This window comes from Nuphar pumila, chromosome 13 (assembly GCF_984573655.1).
Source record: "Nuphar pumila chromosome 13, dmNupPumi1.hap1.1, whole genome shotgun sequence".
Classification (NCBI taxonomy): domain Eukaryota; kingdom Viridiplantae; phylum Streptophyta; class Magnoliopsida; order Nymphaeales; family Nymphaeaceae; genus Nuphar; species Nuphar pumila.
Window position 1 is genome coordinate 74,370,104 of NC_143261.1, and position 11,974 is coordinate 74,382,077.

The window sequence follows — 11,974 nt, forward strand, 5'->3', positions numbered from 1 at the left end:
ATTTTTTTTTGCTATTCCAATGTTATAATTGGTATCGTATTGGATCTAATTATAAATGTTTGTCAAAAATCATAGATTTTTGCCCTGAATATGGATCTTGAATTGAATCCAAATACTAAAAAAAGTATAAAATTTATATAAAAACAAATACACAACTATTTTTTTGTTGTCCCAATGTTATAATTGGTACGTATCATATTGGATTCAATTATGAATGTTTATCGAAAATCATGGATTTTTGCCCTGAATATGAATCTTAAATTGAATCCAAATACCAAAAGAATATAAAATTTGTGTAAAAACAAATAGGCAACCATTTTTTTGCTATCCCAATGTTATAATTGCTATCATATTGGATTCAATTACGAATGTTTATTAAAAATCATGGATTTTTTTTTCAAATATGGATCTCGAATCAGATCCAAATACCAAAAATTATAAAACTTGTGTGAAAACAAATACATAACCATCTTTTTTCTATCTCAATGTTATAATTGGTATCATATTGGATTCAATTATGAATGTTGAAAATCATAGATTTTTGCTTCGAATATGGTTCTCGAATTAGATTTTTGCCCTAAATACATTAAAAAATAAAACTAGTTATACATTCATTTATTTCATCCATTAAAAAAAATAAATTTGCTCATACAATCATTCATATGAAATGAACATGTGCATCCATACATTCATTTCATTCATTCAAAAATGAACCTGCTTGGATAATATCAGTTTTCATCCATTAAAAAATAAGCATCCCCATACAATCATTCATTCAAAAAATGAACATTCTTATACAATCATTCATTACATTCAATAAAAATGAATTTACTCATACAGTCATTCATTCGAAATGAACATGTGCATCCATACATTTATTAAAAAATGAACATGTTCATACATTCATTCATTCAAAAATAAATTTGCTCATACAATCATTTATTTCATTCATTCAAAAATGAATATGCTCATACAATCATTCATTTTATTTATTAAAAAATAAATTTGTTTATACAATCATTCATTTCGTCCATTCATTCGAAACAAACCTGCACATCCATACATTTATTTCATCAATTAAAAAATAAACTTGCTCAGATAATCTCAGTTTTTATTCATTAAAAAATTAATTTGCTCGTACAATCATTCATTTCATTCATTCAGAAATGAACATGCTCATACAATCATTCATTCAAAATGAACTTGCTCATAAAATCATTTTTCCATTCATTAAAAATTATTACCTAGCATTTTTTAATACTTTCACATGTATGTTCGTAATAATTTGAACATTATTCAACATTTATTTTAATATAACATTATATTGTGTTGCTAATTTTCAAGTAGATTCATCTTTGATGGTCTTCACATATGTAAAAATGCTACCTAGCATATCCAGGATTTGAACATCAATGTAAATTTTGTACTTTCCTTGAATTAAAGTTTGTTGGAAGACGAAGGCATGCTAAGTGGTGGGCTACTCATGGGTGTCTCATCACTTGGAGCTTGTGATGATGAGTTCAGTTTCTCTATGCCATGTTCGATAGGAGGTGGTGTTGGTGGTACTTTTGATTGGATGAACTTATAACTACTTGTAGCAATTGATTTTTCATAAATCTTCACATGTTAATAATATTTTCATTTTTCTGATTTTTTGAGAATTATTTCATGTTGGGTTTTTTCTCGCACATTCAATCCATATTTCAGTATTTGCCACAAGTATCTTAAATTCTAAGTCTTATCCAAACCCTGAAGTGTTCAATATTTTGTTCATTACTATTAAGTTGGGCCTTGCACGCATCAACTTGTTCTTGATTTTTTTCAAGGTGAATTCAGCCTCAAACTTCTCCTTCATTTGACTCTTCACTACCCTCATGGCCTTGTCTTTCAATCCCTTGAACATTTCATTTTAGGTATTCTAACATATAGTCAAATAAGAAGTCCCCTTAAAATGTACTTCATTGCATTTTTTTAGTCCTACTAGATTGCATTTCTTGTACTTCACTCATTGCGGCATCTCCATTCTAGATTTACAATTTAAGATGGGCAATAATGTGATAATGACGTCACTAATCACTACATGTTTATACATGCACTCGAAAGAGAAAAAAACAACTTAGATTTCCAAACCAACAATTTGATCATCTGACAAACCTTAATAATTTGGTTGACACAAACCTAGAAGAAGAAGAAACGAGAAGGCAAGATCATATAGTTATTCACCCCCAAGACTCATGGCATCATTGACAGACCCCTTTGAAACTAATGTTGATGATAGTGATGCTCGGAATCAACACTCTCAGAGCTTCTACCTCAATGTTAATGAGCAGGAACTCTGAAACCAAGGAGGTGATGATGATCATGCTGTTGAGCTCTTTGCTTAATGCCAGTCATCTAGACTCCAGAGCAACCCCCAAAATTATCTGTTCATATTTGTGCCACGTATATGGCTCATTTCGAGCAACTTAAACAGTTCTTAACCTCCAGAATAAAAGGTGATAGCATTTTATTATAAAAGAATCCATAATATTCCAATAGAAAAAGTTTCTCTATAATGATAAGTAATAAAAGCAAGATCATACAAAGATTTAACAAGTTCTTTGCAAAAGAACTAAAAGAATAAATTCTGATTAATAAAAAAATCAACAGAAAAACAAAGTGTATAAACTCGTAGTTGATTATTTGCACATAACCTAATTTTAACTTTTGGCAATATAAACTTATCATAGACAACACAACTAAAGCATTTAACCTGTCATCAGAGAGTAGTTTAGAAGCTCATTCTTTTGTAACCAAGATTTTATAAAATTTGCAAAAATAAAGATTAAAATACAAAACCTTTAATATCTAAGCATATCCAAATCAGAAAAAACAGATTCCATGTGCATTCACTTACAAAATTTGCAAAAATATAGATTAAAAAGCAAAATCCCTAACATTTAAGCATATCCATATCCAAAATAGAAAATGCAGATGACATTCACTCACAAAATTTGCAAAAATATGGATTAAAATACAAAACCCCTAACATGTAAACATATCCAAAACAGAAAAAACAAATTTTGCATGCATTCACTCACAAAATTTGTAAAAATAAGGATTAAAATACAAAGCCCTAACATCTACGCATGTCAAAAATAGAAAAAATAATTTTTACGTGCATTTACTAACAAAATCCATAAAAACAGTGATTAAAATACAAAACTCCTACCATCTAAGCATATCTGAAATAAAATAAAATTGATTTATGTTAAAATCCATAAAATTCAAGCATACCAGAAAATCCTACAACAACAAAGAGACTGTAGAAGAAGAAAGCTCAAAGATTGTTGTTGAAGAGACGGTGGTCGAGGCTTGGAATGAACCTGCTTGTTCATTGGAAGGATGCCAAAGGGACAGTGGTCGAGGCTCGCTAGAGGGATGATGGTTGTCGCTTGTCAAAGGGTCGAGTCAGGAGGCAGTGAGTGTGAGAGGGGGCTTATCGAGAGAGAGGCAGCAAAATCATCGAGCTTAGGGGGGGGGGGGGAGGGGAGCGTCCATGTTCTTTTTGTATCAAGGGTGGAACAGTACAATACTGTTTCAAAGATGCGGTGGATGCACACCGTCCACACATGCCGTTGATGCTCTAGATAAACGACATCTAGAGCATCTGCAGTGGAGGTACGGCTGAGTGCATAGGCTCCAGCCATGGTGGTTGGATGCCGTTCATCAACTGAATGAAGTGGCATCCAGGGACCTCCTGACTGCATCCGCTATCTAGGGATTATGGATCACGTAAGGCAGGGTGGTCGTGGGGCCCCACCCTGGTTTTCCTTGCTTCGGCGAGGGTTCCTTGTAATAAAAAAAATAGCGAGAATGCATTAGGAAATCAATAAACTTTACTGCACCGATTTGTGCTGACTCCTTTGTCCCAGGTTCGACTCCCACTGTGTGCAGGTGCCTTTCACTGGTAGGCTTTGTTAGGGTTCGAGGTGTCGGTAGCTCTACCTGAAGATTACCCCCTTGGGTGGAAACTTCATCATCAAAACAAACTTGACTGCACCCTTTTCAAATTTTTTATTGAAAAGCACTACAAAAAACAAGCAAGAAAAGAAAGCATTCAAATAAGAGTTAAAGGGTTGAAGAAAGATAAGTCTGAACCCTGAAGAATAGGGATGGCAGTGGACCCGGGGAAAGCGGGGCCCCACCTCACCCCGTTTGGACCGGGGATGGAGGCAGGGACGAAGGTTAAAATCCATCCCCGTTCGGGGATGGACTTACACTTTTCCCCGCCCCGTCCCCACCACGATCCCCGCTCCGCTCCATCTCCAGTCCTTCTAAAGGATGGCAATAGACTACGGGGAAACGGGGCCCCACCCCACCTCATCCCCGTTTGAACCGGGGATGGAGGACATGAAACGGGGATGAAGGCGGGGGTGGAGGTTAAAATCCATCCCCGTGCGGGGATGGAGGTTCTAATCTTGAGACGGGGCCGCCCCGGTCCATTGCCATCCCTACTGAAGAAGCTACCAGTGAAAAAGGCATGACGACCTAGGTATGGCAGGCTGAGCCAGCACAACCAGGTCTTAGTGTCGGGTGTGGTTACTTCGGGGGCTATAAATCCAAAAAAAAGGCACAGCTCCTCAAAGCCCATTGGATCTTATTTCTCTCATCTACTCAAGGATGATGATGCAAAGAAATGCGAACGATGGAAGTTTACCAATAAAGAATTATAGGATTTAAAGTGAAATCACTATTTAAATAATTTTTAGTTTTGTTAAACCATAAAATTCACCATTTGGGCATAACATAAAACACGAATCAGTACACATCTTCCTTGAATTCTTAAAAGCGTTTATCAGCATTAACCATGTTCAAGATGGTAAGGCTTTGTTTCCAAGTCCTTGCAAGATCACATCATCATTCAACCTACTCTTCCATCAATTGTCCATTTGCATGAAAATTAATTTCTTTTTTTGAAGTATTATTATTTGTGGGCTTGAAGATAGATCCATATAGGGATGCCAATCAATCATATTTTATCAGATATCCGACCGAATTCAATTCCTTTTAGTTGCATTTACTGAGCTAAAACCATATCCCATTATAATCAGATGCAGATATGGTTTTGATTTTCTGCTACTGAATCCCACAATTATCTGAAATTGATGGATATCTTAATCCATTTACATGAAAAAAGCAAATATGGCATGAGCTTCTTCTCACCATCCAATTCCGATCAAATCTGAATTTGAATTCCCCACATCTGATTAGATGGATATGGTATTGGCCTCTTCCGAACGAAATCCAGTCCATTTACATCCCTAGATCCATGGATTTAGTACTAGTATGCAAATCCCACAACTTTCCATACTATAACAGGAGGGGATGGAACTCAACGATAACATGCTGGCCATATTCATTTTTTCAATGATTTAAGGGAGTTGTTTGTTTGACTAGCTAGTTGAATATTTGTTTGTTCGCACCAAGGTAGTTAAATGCGATGGGGCGAAGCGAGGCATTGAGCCTGTTATAAAGCGAGGCATAAGTCTCGAGGCGTTGAAGCGTAAGCTTCATGATCAAAATAATAAAATATATAATATTAATAAAATAATGAAAATTTTAAATAAGAACTAATAAAACACAAAACTAAATTCAATGATCTGTTTTATATTTCTTTGGAGATTCACAGATGAAAAAGGACTTCCATTTTCTACTCATAAATAAATTTAGACACTGACAAAAAAATTCACAAAAAACTAGTTACCATTGATGAAAATTAAAAGAAGAACCATTAAAAATAATGGGTATGAAGTTCTGCCCATAGTGACTATCAGGTTCTATTTATTGATTAAGGTCCGACATCCTGAGGCAAAACCACATGCATGTATGCTTTCAACACACGGCACATGTGAGTACAGTTACAACACTAGGAAACAAACAACAACATGATTGACAAACAGAAAATTGTAGAAACATACTAAATATTGTATACAAGTAAGATAAATGCCAAAAAATTCAAAACTTTGACTGTTTCCTATTATTTATGCAAGAATCTTAACAACAAATTTGCTTCGACGGTTGACGTAAAAAAGAACTTCAAATAAAAGAACTAAATCCAAATAGTTCTCAGAGCATACATTCACAACCACCTCAAGCATCAAACTAGAACTGCTATACAAAACTACTTGACTTAAATAAAAAATGCATATGGTAACACTCAAAATGGATGGAAAAATGAAAACATAGGATTTTGTGGACATAATCTCTCTCAAAAATTTTGTCAAATATTTGATCTATAACTTCTCACTCCCCAAAAGACCTACAAAGAATAAACAGGGGTCAAAGAAAAAACTATTCACACGCACCTCAAGCATCAAACTAAAACTGTTTTACAACAAGAACTACTTTCTCAAATAAAAAGATACACATAGTAAAGAAACAAAAATATGAGATTCCGTGGATGCAATCACTTTCAGGCATTTCATCAAACAGTTGATCGGCAACTTCTCACTCCCCAAAAAACTCATCAAGAATAACCACAACGGTCAAAGAAAAAACTGTCGATCTGGTCAAGTTTAGCATGTCCATCAACAACGAAAGCATATAACACAAAACTATGTTGAATCATCTTACTAAGTACTGTGGATGGCAGATTGATGCTTGATTAGAGATGCAAATGGGTGTTACTTAGAGGAGTGAAGAGAAGAATGAAGTTGGTTTGAAGCAGAAAACAGAGAGAGATCTCATTGGCCAGAAATGGTCACAAGAGATGCCGGAGATGATGATGTGTACACCTTAGAAGCGAAGCACACCTCGACGCGAGGCATGCGATTCACCCATGTGAAGTGTGTGCTTTGAGCCTGCCTGCAAACGCTTCACTACAGCGCCTCGGTTCCTTGAGCTTACGCTTCTCCTCTAAGGCGTACGCTTCAGGTACTGAGGCATTCGCCTCTCACAACAATGGTTCGCACTACTATGTAAGATACTTGGATGTGAAAAATGAACGAGTCATGTCTTATTTAGTATCACCATTTTAAATGTTTCAATTCCTCAAAAGTATGGTTTAATTCTCATCATGTCTACCAAATATACTTGAATAGTTTTTTTAATGACGTAAAACCATCCTTGGGATCAGAGACCTAGTTGTTATAGCTAAGCCTAAGCCTAAGCCTGCGGTATTTACTGTTATTGTCCCTGCAATGTAAATCCTTAGTGCACACTTAGCATCCAAGGGGTGCCAAGCTTCAGCTAAGCAAAGGCCTATTACTTGACCTCATTAATGAAAGAGGTTGATGCTCATGGGAATGGAACCCTGACCAACCACCTAGCGGCTTAAACCCTGTGCACTGCACCAAACCTCTTGGAGCAAAATATCCTTAAAGGTTATCACCAATCGTGATCATAGTTGTTGGTTTTGTACCCCATCGACTCAAAATGGAATCTTACGGCGAATTAAATATGATAAAACATTTTTAAATAGTAAATAAATCATGTTAAACACATGGTTAGATTTACTTAGATCTATGCAAACATACCACCCTCCGATATCATGGTACACAACACCGTACATTTTTCCTTTTTATATTTTGAAATTTAGGTTAAATTATATATATATATATATATATATATATGTGGTAGGTGCTTGAACATTAGGTACACATACTTGAACATGATGGCCATCCATCATGCTTGATGGACGGCAGCACAAAAATAAATGTCAAAAATGAGTTTTTTCGGCCAAAAGAGCAATAGTGACGACAAAAATAGCTGCTATTGACCTTTAGCAGCTATTTTTGTCACCGCTATTGACCTTTAGCAACAACTTTTGTCTCCGCTATTTCTCGTTTGGCAAAAAAAAAACTCGTTTTTTATGCTGGTCGTCTATCAAATGTGCGATGGATGACCAACATGTTCAAGTCTGTGTCAAGTACCTAACGTTCAAGCACTACTACATATATATATATATATATAGAGAGAGAGAGAGAGAGAAGCTCGATCAACCGGGCTTATTTATTTGAATTGTTCAACAATCTATAATTAGAATGTTACACTTTCCTCGTTCATGAGGATTCCTTCCATCCACCGAAGTTCTCTTCCACAAAACCCCTCGAGGCATATCTTGGTTCCTGCACCATCAAGAAGTTACGTGAGAAAGAGAGGACAGGGGGATTACAGATTATAAAGAATACCATTATATGGAATAAGTGTACTACGGGAGCTACACTATTCAAGTTTCCCTTGTTACACAGTACAGAACCCAAGTTTCTTTCAAACTCCCCAACTTCGACCCTTTATGACGGGAGTTGTCCTGTTTTTTTCATGAAGGACGGGGAAACGACTTTCAGGATCAGAGACTTAGTCGCACTGGCTAAGCCTGACGCACTTTCGGACTCCGTTCCGACGATGTAAACCTGTGGCACACTCCCTGGCCCCAGGGAGTCGCCCGGCTTCGGCAGAGTAAGAGCTTATCCCTTGCCCTAATTATGCAAGGGGGGTTGACGCTCGCTCATGGAAATGGAACCCTGACCACCCCTCTAGTGGCCAAGGCCCCCTCCACTGCACCAAACCCCTTGGGGCTATGATGGGAGTCCTCCTTACCTGCTGTTAGGTGAACGAGGGCTCACCGGAATTCTCACCTATGAGGATTCCTTTCACCCTCGTTCCAAACACAGCTTATCTGCCAAGTTAGATGCAAACAGTGGCTCCCACAAACTGCCTAATTTAAAACAGCCTAAACGTGCATTTCTGTCATGCTACAAAATTCCTAGTGGGTTCTCATGAAACTCGGTATTCATAATTTTCAATCAAACAGGAGACTCTGAAAACATTACCTCTAGTGTGAAGGTCAGCCCTGCTTTGATCTCTCCACAGTACTTCCCATCTTTGACGACATTATAAACTGTCGGTGGAAGGCTTCCCTCAACAAACAAGGGTTCTAGAGGGATGCTACAACGATCACAAATTAAGCACGAAGTTGGTTACAAAACATTTCACTAGATTTTACATGAACCACTAACACACTTTCTAGTATTAACATAAGATAGGTGGTCGCATATTAACAGAGAGTAACAATGACGGCAATGTGAAAGATCCTCTGAACTGCTGAACAAGGACAAAAAGGTCTCTCTATTTAAAGAATAACAGATATCGGTCTTCATTACATTCCACAAATTCTTTAATCACGATTTATTGTGGTCATTAAGGCTCTGTTTGTTGAGATGGAAACACGACTTCCATGTTTTAGATTTTTTTCTTTTTTGATAAAAAGGAAACTTCCCTACACAGAGCAGGTGGGGAAGGATTCATGGCCTCAACCGTCCCTCTGCCAATCACCTCGCATGCATGTAAAACTTCTCGGTCTCCCTCACCCCTCATGGATATAAAACCACCTTTAGGGCTTGTTTGGAATCTGTAGCTGGGATGGGCGTTTATGGAGTTTATGCATTTGAAGAATTGGCAGCTGCCAAATCCATGATTAGTTGTAAATACAAAAGAGAAAGGGCTTCACTTCCCATCCCAAATGTATAAACGCTCATCCCAGCACCGAGATTCTAAACAGGACCACTAAGGTAGTTTGACCAAGATTTTACCTCAGGACCACCAAATGCATAAACGCCCATCCCAGCGCCGAGACTCCAAACAGGCCCTTAACTTCAATGTCTTAAGTACCCACACAACCAAATGTTTAAATGAGGACATGAATACTTTGACAAGCTTTTAAGAACGGGAGTCCCTAACGTAATAACAATTCAGTGCCTCAGAAATTCCCTGTTTTCTGTATATGACTTAAAACCAATATCTCACCAATCTGCAAAAATTAATGACCCAATCCATTAAAGCTGGGGGGGTATCACTAACACAGTAACACTACATGTTCCATTTATTTCTTGAAGAGGGGTTAGGGGTCCATTTTATCACTAACACAATAACACTACATGTTCCATTTATTTCTTGAAGACAAGGAATGGTAAAATTGCTTACGTGGCTTCTCCAACAAAGTCATCATCAGTCATAGTGTCGCTATCCATTATCTTAAGACTAAGTTCTGAAATTCCTTCAGAAAGATTGAACACGAAAGTCTCATTCCATTCTGGCTCGGTTCCTTTTCCTGCAATACGGAGATCAAAAGCATGCATGAAATAGTAAGTTTTTACAGGTCCAATGGCAAAAGGACAGATATGAGTGTCGGTGCAATTTCCTTCAATTTAGCAATACACATGGACTTGGTTCATGAAGAATCTGAAAATGCAAGTGTGGGGCTTATGTTATGATTTTCAGCACAGAAGCTTATTCCTTGACCTTAGTAGGTGTCACATTATCTGGATTTACTGTCTATAAGATAGACCCATGTTCAGTATATTGAGCACTGTACATACTTGAATTGCAAAGATGGTACTCGAGAAATTAAAAAAATTGCAATTTAGCAATAGAAGAGTGGGAAGTTTGCAAGTGTACCTGATGCAACACTGCTTTTCTGCTCCTGGGTACGGCATCTAATAATAACATATGGATCCATGTTACCTGTGATATTTCAGTGATTATTTGATATGAACTCTCTCTCTCTCTCTCTCTCTCTCTCTCTCTCTCTCTCTCTCTCTCTCCGTATACACAGATACCTACAATTTAGTTTGAATCTCACGATGTGAGTTGTTCTGACACAATCAAACTACATAGATAATGTTCGATTTAATAGAAATCGGCTTTTGGATATGTTTTTTCAACGAAAAAACATATTTTTATTAGTCGGGAAAAGTCAATACCTTTATCCGTTCATTTTTGGATCGGCGGAAAACATGTATACAGGTCTGATTCCGGCGATCCAAAAGCCGGTTTCCATTAAACAAACACGTAAATAACATCTATGGTGTTCGATGTGAGAAAAAAAAAATCAAATAAGGGCACAATCGACTGTATTAAATCTTTTATATATATATATATATATATATATATATATATATATATATATATAGAGAGAGAGAGAGAGAGAGAGAGAGAGAGAGTAAAAAGGACACGGAAATAAGAATAACAGAACTAAAAAAAGAGAAAATTCTGAATTAGAGAAGATATATCGAGTGCTGAGAGAAAGAAGGAACTCATTCATTACAAATCCAGGTCAAATGAAAATGATCGGGTTAAAGATTGAAAAAAACTTTATAAGGTTAGCTTGAAACTAAAGATAGCATTAATAGACAATTCATTCATAAACTAACTAAAAAAAAGATCTCCAAAACAAAAAAGGAAAAAGAAAAACGAGCACACATCGATCACATAGATCATCTCGATCTATATAAATTCAGAAAAATAAACAAATTTCTAAACAGTCTACTCGAATTAAAAAAAAAGGAAATGAGGGAAAACTAGATGGATCGTGCTTCCGTACGCACAATCAACCATAAAACTGATTACAAAATCAAACAACGAACCGAGATCATCCAAAAAAACGATAAAAAACAACATATTTCGGATCGAAAAAAGACAAACGACAATGGATCCACGCATAGAACATTTCGATCAAGAGAAATCGGAAGAACGAACGAGGAAGAAGAAACTAGGGTTTCTTACACAGAAAATCGGTGTTCTCCAACCCCTTAGCTCCCACGAGGAGGACTTCGAGCTTCCCTGCCGGCATCTTGGATCACGGAGATTCCTACAGCCCGGAGACGACGACGGACGGAGACTTAACGTGACTAACGCCAGACCTCTCCGTTCGCAGATATTTATATACGACGACGAGGGCTTCCAGTAACGCTCGGGGTAGTCAATGGTTCGGGTATGACCCGATTCAGACCCGGATCTGATCCAACAAGGCCCGGGTTCGGGCTTAAGGGCGATGAATCCGTTTAGTTAATCAGGTCGGATCTATAAGTTCGACCAGTAGTATGGTTTTGGAGATTTTCAATCGACACCCTGTTTGATGAAAATTTTCCACTGCAAAAAATAGAAAAAACAGGGTCCCTTTTTTTATATTTACCCGGAAAAACAGCCACCAGGA

General features: G+C 37.0%; 1 protein-coding gene across 2 annotated transcripts; it reads right to left on the reverse strand.

Moving 5' to 3' along the window:
* Positions 1-7,974: 7,974 nt before the first annotated feature.
* Positions 7,975-11,670, reverse strand: LOC149818719 (elicitor-responsive protein 3-like). 2 transcript variants are annotated; one of them, XM_089983969.1, is made up of 5 exons: positions 11,545-11,670; positions 10,438-10,503; positions 9,964-10,090; positions 8,814-8,928; positions 7,975-8,108 (listed from the first exon to the last, which is right to left on the reverse strand). In XM_089983969.1, exons 1-5 carry the CDS (start codon positions 11,609-11,611, stop codon positions 8,043-8,045), a joined length of 441 nt encoding a protein of 146 aa, XP_089840095.1. In that variant the 5' UTR covers positions 11,612-11,670; the 3' UTR covers positions 7,975-8,042. The 2 variants fall into 2 exon arrangements, with proteins under 2 accessions (XP_089840095.1, XP_089840096.1); XM_089983970.1 differs by lacking the exon at positions 8,814-8,928.
* Positions 11,671-11,974: the final 304 nt, after the last annotated feature.